At 48.3% G+C, this 15,525-nt stretch overlaps 1 protein-coding gene across 12 annotated transcripts in view; it reads right to left on the bottom strand.

The window, feature by feature from the left end:
• Window positions 1-15,525, bottom strand: part of MYLK4 (myosin light chain kinase family member 4) — a 116,520-nt gene that overhangs the window by 28,288 nt on the left and 72,707 nt on the right. For 8 of the 12 annotated variants that reach the window (XR_011388854.1, XR_011388855.1, XM_017350515.3 and 5 more), the window contains exons 3-4: window positions 1,355-1,433; window positions 579-1,014 (exon numbers count right to left, since the gene is read on the bottom strand). Coding sequence is in view for 10 of the 12 variants with exons in the window: in XM_017350515.3 (XP_017206004.1) it covers window positions 579-1,014; window positions 1,355-1,433 (515 nt within the window). In the remaining 2 variants the exon portion in view is untranslated. The remainder of the gene's footprint in view (window positions 1-578; window positions 1,015-1,354; window positions 1,434-15,525) is intronic. The other 4 variants (XM_051855898.2, XM_070074491.1, XM_070074490.1 and 1 more) reach the window with 1 other exon arrangement.

Genomic DNA, 15,525 nt, shown 5'->3' with positions numbered 1-15,525 from the left:
CTAACCATTGCTGCCTTTGTCTACCAGCCAGGAGAAGACTTAGAAAAAACAATAAAATGACTAAAAATATCACAGCGACACAGAAAAAAAATAATAGGGAGAAAATGTCACTGAAAAATCCACATAAGCTGAGAGACTGGGTTCTGAAGCTTTGCTTTAAGAGTACTCCCGCCGGCGTCGCGGCTCACTAGGCTAATCCTCCGCCTGCAGAGCCGGCACCCCGGGTTCTAGTCCTGGACGGGGCACCAGATTCTGTCCCGGTTGCCCCTCTTCCAGTCCAGCTCTCTGCTGTGGCCCGGGAGTGCAGTGGAGGATGGCCCAAGTGCTTGGGCCCTGCACCTGCATGGGAGACCAGAAGCACCTGGCTCCTGGCTTCAGATTAGCGTGGTGCGCCGGCCGCAGCGGCCATTGGAGGGTGAACCAACGGCAAAGGAAGACCTTTCTCTCTGTCTCTCTCTCTCACTGTCCACTCTGCCTGTCAAAAAAAAAAAAAAAAAAGAGTATTCCCTCCATTTATGGGGAGATGCAAAACTATCTGCAAAGGCGTCAGCCCTGGGCGGGCACTGCTGGGACCCTACCTTCCGCGGGATTGATCCCCGTTAGTTTTATCAGCGTTTTGCTCTTTGCTAAAGCACTGGTCTGGCACTGTTTCATGTGCAGTTGTTGATTCTCCTGTCTCCTCTGCTTCTCTTTCACCAGTGTCTTCCTGAAATCCAGTTTTCTCTCCTTTGAACACTGGACATCCATTTTGATCCATGGCAACTTGCATGTGGTCTCCAGCTCCACTATTCTCCTGTCCGTTCAGGCTGCCGGAAGAGTCTTTTTCATCCATATTCGCTCTTGTCCCTGTGTGAGTCCGTGGAGCGAAGTCTTCTCCACCATCTGTGCTTTCTGAGTGGTACATGGTAAAACTTCTCTGCGTGAGAGAGGTGTTGGTCTTCTGGGTGTTTTCTACGTTGAGTTTATGAACCTCTTCTTTTTCAGAAGAAAGCTGCTTCTTCTGGGTAGATCTTTCTAGAAGCCACCATAGGACACAAAACATTTTAATGGGGATTTGATATGACCAGATATACGCCAGGCTTCCTATAACGGTATTTTTATTCAGGTTTCCTTCTATCGGCAGACAGAAGCTTTGAAAAGCAAAGTAGAAGGAAATAGGACCAACTGACTGGCAATTGAGTTTCAAGAGATTTTCTTGTTTGTAGCTGGTAAGACCCAAAGCCATTCAAATAGAGGTATTCAGAAAACCGCACTCCCCCTACAAGGCTCTAGGGCCCTGTGAGTTTCTCTGAACAGGAAGGCCTCTGTGCAGAGCTCTCCTGTCCACGGTTCTCTAGTCTTCCCGAGATGTTACCTGGGAGGGCTGCTGGTCTCTCACAGCTGGCAGGTGGCCTCTCCCCCAGATCACGGTCTGACCACGCCTCCTCCTTAGCCTGTGGAGGCACAAGGGACTGAGGTTACTCACACATCAGGGTTCTCAACCTCGGCACAACTGACACCGTGAGCATCATAGGATGGAGAGCAGGACCCTTGGCCACTGTCACACATACCAGTCGTACCTTCTCTCTCACTTGCAATAACATAGGCGGCTCCGTACATTTGAAGTTTACTCTCAGTTATTCTATATTAATGTTGACCCTGTTTACCCTGCTATACAACAGATCTCAAAACCTGTTCCTCCAATTTGAAAATTGGTCAATCAAATATCATACGAATTTAAAAATCACCAGAAATTGCCAAATGTGCCCTGGGAAAGAATTACTCCAGGCTGAGAACTATTATATGGTTTCAAACAAAGGGGGAAAAGCACAAAAACTAACAGTACTGCAGAGGACAGAGCAGTAGGAACTACAGCGCTCCTAGGCAGACAATGGGATCCGAAAGCAAACGGACTCACTATTTTCAAAGAAATTCTGTAAAACTCTGTCATTGTTTGTAGAAGGCAGCTCATCTTCGTGAATAGATTAAAGGATATTGATCATGTGTATGTCACCCTTGACCTCTGTTTAAGTTATCTTGATGTGGCTCACATATAAATCAAATAAAAATGAGAGGATATACGTGAACAGGCTTTGTAAACCAGAAAGTCAGAGATGAAAGCAAGTTTTGTAAGTGGAACTTTCACATTGCTTAGAACAGTTGGCTCTTTTCCTGAGTAGATAAACATTCCTCTTATAATCCTGCATTCTCGGAGTTAGTTTAGCAAACCCTTTTAAAATACCATATAAAAGGTAAACATTAGCCCAATCCACCCAAATCATCGCAAATTCTAAAGTTATGCCTTATAAATGAATGAAATTGTGTGGATGCCCAATGATTCAGGCTCCTTCCTCACTTTGACACGGAACACAACTTGCCGTAGGGTGACTCGCAACCCCAAACGCCCTGTGAGGGTGGCGCACAGACTCAAAGCGCGGTTTCCAGTCCCAGAATTTCTCCATTTTTCAGATGAGGACCTGCAACCCAGGGGCTTAGCAACTCTGTGGAAACCAAGGCTGGATCAGAGCCTCAGAGGGTCTCTCTCCAGGGAACGTGCAGACGGCCGTGCCTGCTTTTCCACTGCAGGGAAAGTGGCCTTCAGCTTGGGAAGCAAAACCAGTTGCTCCATCCTCTAAGCTTGCACACAGCTCAGCGTGTGCCCCTACTCCTCGTGTCTCCTGCAGTATGTTGCAGAACTTTTTCTTCCTGGTCATTTTCTGCTAGATTGTGTGCTTCCAATGGACAAAAAGACCTCGACTTCTACGGGCTTAACCCAGTGATGATGATGATGGTGATGGTGATGGTGATGATGGCAGTGATGATGATGGTGTGGTTGGTGACGATGATGATAGCAATGATGATGGCTCGCATATACTGAACATGGGCTATGTGACAGCAGTTCTTCTACACACTTTGTATTGTTAACTCGGTTGCTCCTTATAACAACCATTTGGGATAGATACTATTGGTCCCATTTTACAAATGAAGTTGGATGATTTCCCAGTGCTGCCAAGTCTGGAAATCGTAGAGCCATCGTTCTAACTCGGATGTGCATTTCAGACAGTGCTCTTAATTTCTACGTTGTACTGACTCGGAAAAAAAGAATGATTAGGGACATGTTACATTGTTAATATTTATTGAGATCTACTACTTTGTTTGATTTTTTCTTACCACAGGAGGTAAAAAAAAATTGAGAGAAAAACCATAAAATGAGTAACAGATTAGCAGAATGAAGAGATAAACATTTATTGGTCAAAAGATTAGAGTTAGGGCCAGCATCGTAGCACAGCAATTTAAACCACTACTTTTAATGCTGGCATCCCATGTCCCAGCTGCTCTTCTTCCAACCCAGCTCCCTGATAGTGTGCAGGTGATGGTCCAACTGTTTGGGCCCCTGCCAGCCATATGGGAGACCCAGATGAAGTTCCTGGCTCCTGACTTCAGCTTGGCCCAGCCCTAGCTGTAGCAGGCATTTGGGTAGTGAACCAGAGAAAGGAAGATATCTCTCTCTCTCTCTCTCTCACACACACACACACACACACACACACACACTGCTCTTCAAATAAATAAATAAATCTTTTTTAAAAACAATAGAATTGGCCGGCGCCGCGGCTCACTAGGCTAATCTTCCGCCTTGCGGCGCCGGCACACCGGCTTCTAGTCCCGGTCAGGGCGCCGGATTCTGTCCCGGTTGCCCCTCTTCCAGGCCAGCTCTCTGCTGTGGCCCGGGAGTGCAGTGGAGGATGGCCCAAGTGCTTGGGCCCTGCACCCCATGGGAGACCAGGAGAAGCACCTGGCTCCTGCCATCGGATCAGCGTGGTGCCATTGGAGGGTGAACCAACGGCAAAGGAAGACCTTTCTCTCTGTCTCTCTCTCTCTCACTGTCCACTCTGCCTGTCAAAAAAATAAAATAAAATAAAATAAAACAATAGAATTAACATGGAATAGGGACAGAACAAAAGAGAAAGATAACTCAAGTTCAATTTTGAAAGTATATTTCCAAATTAGTAGAATAAAACAGTTAAACAAATCGTGTTTAAGACACAATTTCGTAGCTTTGGTTTTCAGCACTGCTGTTTTGAAGCAAAAACTTCTACTGGATTGATGTGTATTGTGCTTCTGGATTTATTCCGTGTGGCATTACACCCAGAAGCATATGTGGACTTTATGACAACTGATGTCTATCGGTCAATCTCAGCTCATCAAATTAGGTAAGCTTGAGAATGTGGCTGCAAGACTGCCTGGGGTGCCCATCAGACAGCACCTGCTCTGCGGCCACTGAGTGCCAGGTGAACCCACAGCAGGACCGGCATTGTTCAGGCAGGGCCTGCCCTGACCAACCAAAGAGGAAACCAGATGCTGAATGAGGCAGCTCTTTCTTAGGCCACTATGCAGCACGTATGTTTTACCAGTTAAATATAGTAAGAAGGACTTTATTCATGCCCCAGGCTGCTGTGTTTTCATTTCCCTGTGTAATACTGACATCTAGAGGAACTTTGAACTGAAGCGCTTCCAGGAACACAAGCTGCGCTTCTGCTCTCCTGTCCTCAGACAGCAGCCTCGGGGAGGTCGACATGAAGCCTTTTACCTCAGCAGTTCTGAGTCACGTAAGAAGCTGCTTCTGCAGGAAGCACAGAGCTGTGGGTTCACCTTGTCTGTTGTTCCGAAGGGAAACAGGTCCTCTACCCAAGAGAGTGGGAAGAGCGGTGAGGCCTGGGTTCCTGCAGTGACTCCGCCCATCACTATTACAGGGAGGGAAACCACACCAGGCACGAAAACCACACCTCTGCAAAGTCACAGTACCTCACATCACTCAAGTTCACTCATTCATCAGATAGTTAACATATATGCATATGGATTCCTTTGTAACTATTTACAATTCCTTTTATAATAATTTATCAGGGGCCAGCACTGTGGTGTAGCAGGTAAAGCCACCACCTGCAGTGATGGCATCCCATGTGGGCACCAGTTCAAGTCCCAGCTGCTCCACTTCCTATCCAGTTCTCTGCTATGGCCTGGGAGGACAGTGGAGGATGGCCCAAGCCCTTGGGCCCCTGCACCCATGTCAGAGACCCGAAGGAGGCTCCTGGCTCCAGAATTCATCCTGGCCCTGCCCTGCCCATTATAGCCATTTGGGGAGTGAACCAGCAGATGGAAGACATCTCTCTCTCTCTCTCTCTCTCTCTTCCTCTCTCCCTCTCCCCCCACCATGTATGTATGTATGCATCTGCAACTCTTTCAAATAAACAAATAAACACAGCTCAGTTTCAGTTTTCTCCACTCCAAACCATTTTTCAGGCTGGTCTCCTACATGGGGCTTATGCATAGGGGTGTGTCCCCGTGGGGAGTGTGAGGGAAATGTCAGAATTCACTCCTACTGATTCCATTTCCTATGGAGTGAATGTGTGTGCCCCCTCCCCAGGATGACGGTTTTAGGAAGTAGGGCCTTTGGGAGGTGATTAGGTCACCAGGGTGGAGCCCTCATGGGTGGGATCAGTGGCCTTGGCAGAGCAGACAGGAGAGGTCACTCACTCTCTTTCTCCATTTTCTGTATTATTAAAATATTTTTTATTTATTTGAAAGGCAGATTTAGAGAGAGAGAGAAAGGTCTTCCACACACTGATTCACTCCCTGAATGGCTGCAACAGCCTGGACTAGGCCAGGCCAAAGCCAGGAGCCAGGAGCTTCTTCCAAGTCTCTCATGTGGGCTCAGAGGTCCATGGACTTGGGCCGTCTTCCACTGCTTTCCCAGGCCATTAGTAGGGAGCTGGATTGGAAGAGGAGCATCTGGGATCCTAACCAGTGCCCATAGGGGATGTCAGCATCACAGGCAGTGGCTTTACCCACTACGCCACAGCACCGGCTGCTCTTTCTCTTTTTCTGCCATGTGAGACTATAACAAGGAAATGTCCATCTGCAAACCAGGAAGCGGACCTGGGCCAGACACTGGACCTGCCAGCACCCTGGTCCCAGCTTCCAGCCTCCAGAACTGTGGGAAATAAAGGTTTGTTGTGGCACCCTACAGTTTACCATGCTTTGCTACAGCACCCAGAGCCAAGGCACCATGTTTAAAAACTGTATGTTTTACATGCTCTAAAATATATATTAACAAAGCTAGACACATAATTTGTAAGTACCTATGATATAATGAATGCTATGTGTAAAGGTAAATACCTATGGGCTGGTTACCAATGCATTTTATAACTAAATACATCAGGGCTGGCATTGTGGCACAGCAGGTAAAGCCATGGCCTGCAATACTGGCACCCCTTATGGATACCAGTTCATGTCCCAGCTGTTCCACTTCCAACTCATCTCCCTGCTAATGGTCTGGGAAAGCAGTGGAAGATGGTCCAAGTGCTTCGGTCTACGTGGGAGACCCAGATGAAGCTCCAGGCTCCTGGCTTTGGCTTGGTCCAACCCCAGCCATTGCAGCCATCTGGGGAGTGAACCAGTGAATAGAATTTCTCTCACTTTCTCTCTGTCCCTGTCTGTGTGTGTGTGTGTGTCCCTCTCTGTCTCTGTCTGTAACTCTGAATTTCAAATAAATAAATTAAAAACAAACAAATACCTACATTGAGGCACGCTTAACGACCTTTTACTGATAGCAGTGCAGAATCAAAATAGCTTCGAGACCGCTCCTTTAGAGTATTTCCCGCATTCTGATTTTCTGAACCACGTTTTGGAAACGAGTCCTTCTAATTAGCAGGTCCAAAGGCAAGTACACAATTAGAACTATCAGTTTAAGTCTTGCCAATTCTTTTTCTCCTGTATAAAATACTACTTTTAGGGGATCAGATGCCTATTTTGACTGCGTAACCAATTTTAAGTAGTACACGTTCTTGTCTTGCCTGCGGCTCTGCTCACTGCTGTGGGATCCGGCCCTGAACCGGTGGGCATGGCAGTCTGTGGGCAATCACAGTGGGTGTGCACCCGCCTGGCTGGGCATCATTTACTCTCACCCTGTGCTGCAAACCTGGCCCAGGGCTACCTCGGAATTCTACTCTTCCTGCAAGTGATGGAATAACACCGGAAAATTGGCTCAACTGGACAACTTTACCCACTCCCTCCTTCATTGCCATTCCATAAAAGTCAATTTTTTAAAAAGTCAACTTTAAGATGAATTTAGCCTTCAAAGAGCATTGGGGCTGAGGTGGTGGCTAATTCCTTTGGACTTCAGCAGTACTGTGATCACGTCCTGTGTTATTATATCATCAGGCGACTCGTCTGTCCCCCACTGGAACGTGAACTGTTCTCTCCACGTTCGTTCTCCCCGCCCACGAAACAAGCCCATGAGGGTTCTAAAAATGCTGAATTGGGGCCATGTGCAAGGCAGGAAAGCAACATTTTCAGGAAGAACGCTCTCAGTGAGCAGGACCCGTCACCTGGCCGCAGGTGACCACCTGGAGACCACTGGAGACCTCAAACACACCCCTGCTACCCACTCCCACAGTCTGCACTTCGCTAAGCCAGTGTCCAGTGATAGCCACGCCCTTGCATGTTGGAATGATTGCTGCTACGGAAAATTGGGTTCATGACACCGTGTATGGCACACAGACTAGATTAATTATGTTTCCCTAGCAATGCCTTATGGAGGCGCCAAGATGAAGATGTTAGGGTCATTTTAACCCAGCTCCTGGAAATAGAAAAAGCAAAATTTCAACAATTTGTAATTACTTTAAAATTTTGATTAGGCTCTTAACAAGGGACAGAAAAAAAATATATAAGCCCTTATGGAATACAGTGAGAGGAACTGGCGGTAGAACTATTAAAACTGTGGTTCTTCGCTTGAGCACAGAAGACCCTTTCTGAAATCACTTCTGGTGTACACCCCACTCAGCATACTTTGACATTCTCTGTGCATTAAGTATGAAACACCCTGATGTTTGCGGCCGACGAAAGGCATCCTCACTAAGCACACCTGCTCCGTGGTCTGTGGGGCAGGGCAGGACCCGAGCAAGTCCAGGAAAGGAAAATGCTGGCCTTGATCTCAGAGCTCAGCAAGGGCGTCCTCCCAGGGCTGCCGATGACATGGGGTAGAACCGAACGGTCACCTGAGCAAACACTCTGCCAGGGAAAGGAAACCCTTTCCATGCTCCCGAGGGGCTGTGACAGGGCTCCCTTCAGAATCCACGCAGCGGGCTCTCAGGGCACACAGCAAGAAGGGGCCTGGAGGCAGGGGCGCTGGCTCGGGAGGCGCAGGGAGCACAGGGATGGCTGTCCTTTCCTTTCATTACACTCTGCATCGAGCAGCGCCACGCGCAGGTGTGCCAGGATGGAGCAGAGCACAGCACTGCTGAAATCCGCTTTCTTGGTGGATTATCACCTTACTGGATACACGTTCACGTTTTCTTATCCTGATGACTGCCTTGTTACAGCAAAGACTGCTCGGGTCGTATGTGGGGACCTGGGGGTTGTGAGCAGGCCCCTGAGGCTGGCAGCAGAGGTGACAGATGGGGCATGGAATGGCCAGCCCCCCCCACCCCCCCGTCTTGCCACCACCAAGGGCCAGGTGTGAATCACAGCCACACATCATTACAAACCTTTGTTCTCCTCCACGCTCTGTCCAACCTCTGTCAATTTTACAAGAATTGGCTAAAATGGACAAATCAAGAATCTTCACCTAAGTACAAGGGTGCTTCAAGACTTTCCATGGAAAAAATGGAATTAAAAGATAAGTTTAGGGCAGGCGTTTAGCCAGGCAGTTAAGACTGTTAAGATGTCCAGGGGCCGGGTTGTGGTGCAGCAAGTTAAGCCACCACCTGTGATGCCAGCTTCCCATGTGGGTACCGGTTCATGTCCCAGCTGCTCCTCTTCTGATCCAGCTCCCTGCTTATGTGCCTGGGAAAGTAGCAGAAGATGGCCCAAGTGCTCGGGCCCTGTCACCCCATGGGTGTCCCAAATGAAGCTACTGACTCCTGGCTTCAACCTGGTCCAATGCTGGTCACTGAGGCCATTTGGGGAATGAACCCATGGATGGAAGATCCCGTTCTGTGTCTCTCTATATATATAACTTTGCCTTTCAAATAAATAAATAAAAATCTTCAAAACAAAAACAAAAACAAAAAAACAGAAAAATGTCTGAGTCCCACATTGGAGCACCTAGATTTTTTTTTTTTTTTTTTTTTTTTGACAGGCAGAGTTAGAGAGAGAGAGAGACAGAAAGAAAGGTCTTCCTTCCGTTGGTTCACCCCGCAATGGCCGATGCGGCCGGTGAACCGCGCTGATCCGAAGCCAGGAGCCAGGTGCTTTTCCTGGTCTCCAATGCAGGTACAGGGCCCAAGGACCTGGGCCATCCTCCCCTGCACTCCCGGGCCACAGCAGAGAGCTGGACTGGAAGAGGAGCTACCGGGACAGAATCCAGTGCCCCGACCGGGACTAGAACCTGGTGTGCTGGCGCCACAGGCGGAGGATTAGCCTATTGAGCCACGGCGCCAGCCTCCCATGGGCTTTTTTAAAATCTCTCATATTTAGTCACCTTGGGTCATTTGATAAGATGGATTTTATTTTTCTATCATATATGTGATGAATAAGCTGATCTAAGACACAACTGATTCTGTTTTTGTGACTTCTCTTCCGCTGCCACCTTCCCTGCCCTCCCCAGCGAGAAAATGCTGAACCCTCTGACTTGCTCTTCTCTTATTTTTAAAAAGAAAAAGAAATGATTTCTTTATTTTGAAAGTCAGAGTTACAGAGAGACAGAGAGAGAAACACAGAGAGCGAGATCTTCCATCCACTGGCTCACTCCCCAGATGGCCTCAACTGCTAGCACTTGGCCAGGCCAAAGCCAGGAGCTGCTCCCAGGTCTCCCATGAGCCATCCTCCACTGCATTCCCAGGCGCATTAGCAGGGAGCTGGATTGGAAGTGGAGCAGCTGGGACACGAACCAGTGCCCAGATGGGATGCTGCCATCACAGGCAGCAACTTTACCTGCTGTGCCACCACGCCAGTCCCTACTTTTCTGTTCTCACACTAACAACATGACCTCTGTCCTGCTGGCCCTGCCTGCTGCCCCCACCTTCCCCACCAAGGACTGTCTTGCCCAAACTCACCTTTGATCTAACACTGGTTCTCAACCCTCCAGCCGGGGGTTGTGGGGTGAGGGTGGGGGTAACGATGTCTGCACACCACCGAGCCTTGGTCCACCACCCCACCCCAAGGATCTGATGAAACAGTTGTTGGGTAGTTTCAGCCCCACCCACACTCCAGGAGGACAGCGTCCTGCTTGGGCAGGGAGCCACCACCTCTGACAGCCGCAGGCCCTCTGGCCTCGCTTGAGTCCTCCTCCCCAGCCAGGCCCCTGCAGCTGCAGCAGGGAGTGACAGGACTAGCACTGGAGCCCCTGCTTCTCCCACCCACCAGCAAGGATCTCTGATCCCACCTGGGACAGATGACCCAGCAAACCACTGCCTGCTTGCCTCCCCACCGCCCAGGGGTCAGGTGTGGATGTGGGCCTAAGTCCAAAGCAGACTGCCCTGGGACCACAAACCTCCCCCCAACATGATCGAGGCAGCATCCAGGGAGGGGGGCAAGTAGGAAAAACCAGTGTTCTCACCTGCCTCTGGTCCTCCACCCCGACCTTCTGTCTTGATTCTGGGTCAAAATGGGATCACTGGAAGTGGTTTAATTCCTCCCCCAAATGGACATGCGCAGAAGAGAGGAGAGCCCAGGCTGGGGTGAGGAAACCTTGCTTTGCAGGTGTAGAATTGTCTGTAGCACTTTCTGCAAAGCTAAAGCTGCAAACCACAGATCACGCCCTGCCTTTCTCAAGTGCTGCCCAGCAGAGCACCTGAACATGTCGAAAGTTGTGCCACGAGACGACTAAGCCACCGAGAGCATGGGCACACGTGTGTGTGTGTGTGTGTGTGTGTGTAACAACCACATTCAAAGGGAATCACAGCTCCTTTATGTCCATTTGATCAAAACGAGTCCTGCTTAGTAAAATTCCTCTTTTATGCCACGCAAGACCAAACCTTGGAATGTTTTCACATGAAGTTTACGGTGTTTTCTCATCACCCAATAAAACTCTTTGATTTCTTCTCACCGCAGACAGTTTTAAGAGCATGGCTAGCACGTGGTGTTCTCGGCATGCTATTTAATTTTTATTTTGGGCTCACTTTTATCACTCCATCTCCTGTCTCCTGCTCTGAGCACAAGTTCAGTTCAGCCCCTCCCGGCAGACTGGCTGCTGGCGGCGGCGGGTGCCGACAGAGGCTGGCCGCAGCTCGGCGTTTCCTAAGGTGAGAGGCTGTGTGGTCCCACGGCTGCAGGGATGTTCAGAGATCAGAGCTTAGACTGGCTGAGCAAAATGTTTCCTCTCCAGTGGTTTGTTGTCCTGCATCTTCCCCCACACACGTTGCCAGGGGAAATGGGGCGCAGCCAGGCCAAGGCCCGGAGGCATGGTGGGGCGCATCAGCTTTTTTATGTGCTGCCCTCTCTGGATTCCTCTTAGGTCATTTCTGCAGGGGAGGTTCTGTGGTCCCCAGGGCATTCTAAGTTAGACCCACTTCCACAACACTATCGCTGGGGCAGGTCAGGGAGCCTATGTCTCACATCTGAGTGCTGGGATCCACACTCAGCTCTGGCTCCTGACTCCAGCTTCCTGCTAATGAAGACCTAGGAGGCCACTCAATAATTGGGTTCCTGTCACCCATATAGGAGACCTGGATTAGTTCCTGATTCCTGGCTTCAGCACTCAAGGGACTCTTCTGGCCATTTGGAGAGTGAACCAGCAGATAGAATCTCTCTGTCTGCCTCTCAAATATTTTTTTTAAAAGATATCTCTAGGGCTGCAGTTGTAGTACAGGGGGTAAAGCTACCACCTGCAATGCTGAGATCCCATAGGGGTGTCGGTTTGAGTCCCAGCTGTTCCACTTCCAATCCAGCTCCCTGCTAATGGCCTGAGAACAGCAGCAAAGAATGGCCCAGGTGCTGGGATCCCTGCCACCCTTGTGGGAGACGCGGAGCTCCTGGTTTCAACCTGGCCCAGTCCCTGCCTCTGCAGCCATTTGGGGAGTGAACCAGCAGATGAAAGCGCGCGCTCTCTCTCTCTTGCTCTCTCTCTTTCTCTGTGTGTGTATGTGTGCCTTTTCTGTATGTATAACTCTGACTTTCAAATAAAATAAATATATCTCTTTTAAAAATATATATTTTGAAAAAGCAACAAGAAAACTGCAAAGCCCTTAAGAATGTTTCTGAATATGATGTATGCAATTCAGATTCTGTGGATAAAAGCTTATCAGTCCTGAATATCAGGTGTCTGGTCCCTTCCACTTACAGTGAATGGGTCCATGAACCATCATGAGAGAGATATTCCATCTGCTGATTCGCTCCTGAAATGCCCACAGCAGCCTGGGCTGGTCCGGGCTAAAGCCAGGATCCTAGAGCTCAATCTAGGTTTTGTACATGCATGGCAAGGACCCAAATACTTGAACCATCATTGGCTGCTTCCCAGGGTATTCATTAGAAGCTAGAATCAGAGGCGGAGTCAGGACTCAAGCCCAGGCACTCTGATATGGAATGCAGGCTTCCCAAATATTGTTTTAACCGTTGTACCAAACCCCACTCCATGGTGCAAACAAACAAAAAAAATTGAAGTCTGTGCCTATGAGGGGTATTCAAAAATTCATGGAAATGTGTATTATGGGAAAAAACTATGCATAAATTTTAAATATTTTTCACCAAAATAACCATCTTTTAATTCTACTTCCACCAAATTTTTAAGTACTCTAGTACATAATGAATTGATATACAGAAAATTCACGAAACAATTAGCATGGTCTGTGGCTATTTAAATCTGGCCTCTGAGGAGCTTGCTTGGGCAAGCTCACAGGGGAGAAGTAAGAGAAGAGGCAGGAGCTGAGGCAGCACTCAGGTGTCTGGAAGCCCCGAGAGGAGCTGGTGGTGGAATCCAACACTGTGAAGGACCTCGATGAGCTTCTCAGATTGTCCAGAACCTGACACTGACCAGATTCCTGGCAGGGCCTCAGAGGAGGGAACGGCCAACTGGGTACCAGAGGCCTGGAACTTTTCTCTCTGAAGTCTGCAGCGTGCCCAGACTCAGGCCTCAGAGAACAGCTTTTGGGTGCAAAGGAAACCACCCAAGGGTAAGCCCTGGCGAATCAGGAATATATTCCGATGAACCCCAAAATGCAAAGGATGCATTTAGGATGAGTGCAAGTTACAGGAACTTGGTGATTACTGATTTTGAAGGAAGTAAAAGTAATTCTATTTAGGTCAGTTCTTACAAATCACAAATTTAGAAAGTGAAGGGAGAGGGAAGGGTGGGGAAGGGCAGATGTTGCTTAAAGGGGAGATGTTAATCAAAGCTTCAGTTAGGCTGGAGAAGGAAGTGCCAGTGAACTCTTGTTCCCCAAGGTGATCGCAGTTCATAATAGCGCACTGTGGATTTCAGAGTCGCTGAAAGAGCAGGTGTTTAACGTTCTCACCACAAAAACATGGTATGTTGGTGAGGTGATGGCTATGTTAGTTAGTTTCATTGAATTTTTCCACAATATCAAAACATTACATTATAGCTCATAAATATTCACACTATTTGTCAACAAAATAAACCAACAATTTAAACTCTAATAATGCATATTCTCTGACACTATCCAAATGCCTGTGATTTTACTCTTCTGATATGCTGAAACCTTCAATGTAGGGAGAACAGAAAAATTTTTTGAACTCCTCATGTGACTGCCTCATTGTCTTTTTTTTCCTTTTTTTTTTTTTTTTTTTTTGACAGGCAGAGTGGATAGTGAGAGAGAGAGACAGAGAGAAAGGTCTTCCTTTGCCGTTGGTTCACTCTCCAATGGCCGGCATGCTGCGGCCGGTGCACCACGCTGATCTGATGGCAGGAGCCAGGTGCTTTTCCTGGTCTCCCATGGGGTGCAGGGCCCAAGCACTTGGGCCATCCTCCACTGCACTCCCAGGCCATAGCAGAGGGCTGGCCTGGAAGAGGGGCAACCGGGACAGAATCCGGCGCCCCGACCGGGACTAGAACCCGGGGTGCCGGCGCCGCAGGCGGAGGATTAGCCTATTGAGCCGCGGCGCCGGCCTGTCTTTTGTTTTATGTGGACATCAAGGCAATATTTAGTTGGTATGCTGGTACTATACCAATTGTCAAAACACAAAAATACATCCATGCTGGTAAGTACAAGGCTGGCTCAAAAAAAATCCATGGAAATAGAGGATTAAAATAGTCTTAGTCTGGTAAAAAAAAATTGAAATCCATGCATAGTTTTTTCATAACATGTAATTTCGTGGCCTTTATGTACATCTCCCTCATATACAGGGATTTCAAGAAAGTGTTTACACCCAAATAAACATGTTTTAATTCCACTTCCCATGGAATTTTTGAAGTACCCTCATGAACAGAGAATATCCCAAGATCCCCAGAATTCCCTTTCCATGTCCTGAACCAGCCGTCTACCCAACCTGAGGACCTTCTTCTGACCAGTGACTACAGGGCCACTAGCTGGCACGGAGGGGCCTCCAGGACTCTGCCCAGTGCAGCACAGTCTGAGAGGTGAGTGACTGCAAACTCCCCGTTATTGGACAGAGTATTGCCCATGGAATGTGAAGGCACTTGGCCACAACAACGGGCTGCTAGCCATCCAATTTTAATATTCCAGTAAAAGTCGTTTATTGTATTTATGCCATCCCTGCAAGTTAATTATGAGTAGGAAATGGAAAGAGTGCTTTGCAAGTCAGAGCAAGCAATGATGATGGGGGGGTGGTTCCTGCCAGTAACACCTCAGACCTTGAGACAGGGGTCTTGAAGTTTATCCGGCTCTTCCCCTGGAGGGTCAGTAGGTTGGAGCCCAAGATTTCCCACAAGCTATGGAAGCGATCCTCACGCCAGTGATCCAAGGACCACACTTTGAGGAAACGTAGGAATTCCCACTCCTCACTCAAGTTCCAGCTCAGGAACTTCTCCCTGTGTGGGTTCTTTTTGAAACAGCCCTTGCACATTCTCATACCAAGGGAGTCACACTTCCCTCTACCTGCGTTGGCCACGCAGCGGTCAAGCATGTATGGCTCTGTGTGGGAACTGCTGGCACGTCTGGGCTGCTGCAGCACCTCCGTATCTCCAGCGTCTAACTCAGTGTCGGGCTCAGGACAGAGTGATTAACTAAGAACTCAGCCACTGATAAGTAAGGGGTGGAGGGACTGATGTTGGCAGTAGTTACCAAGTATGGATAGACTTTTTTCTTATAGGCTATGACCACATCCCTCTTAACTATATCCTCCTCCGTATCAGGGCTTAATGCCCAGCCCCCAGACTCCTGTGGTATCTGGAAATTTCCACTTTTGTGTAGGGAAATTTGCTGTCCTGTGCCTCAAGGAAGAAGCTATAATCTTCTCAGACCATTGCAGGAATTCAAATATCTGTGTCGCCACTAATATCTGGAACCGTATCTTCAGTGTGGTTTTGGGGGTAATCTATTATTTGACCACCTTCCCAGCAAATGTCTTATACCTAAAGCAAATCAGAACATGTATATAAACATTCATTTGCTAAATGTATACATTTAAGATTTA

The sequence above is a fragment of the Oryctolagus cuniculus genome, chromosome 5, assembly GCF_964237555.1.
Source record: "Oryctolagus cuniculus chromosome 5, mOryCun1.1, whole genome shotgun sequence".
NCBI lineage: Eukaryota > Metazoa > Chordata > Mammalia > Lagomorpha > Leporidae > Oryctolagus > Oryctolagus cuniculus.
Note: the sequence above shows the minus strand (reverse complement) of the source record. Positions and strands in the feature narration are given on the sequence as shown.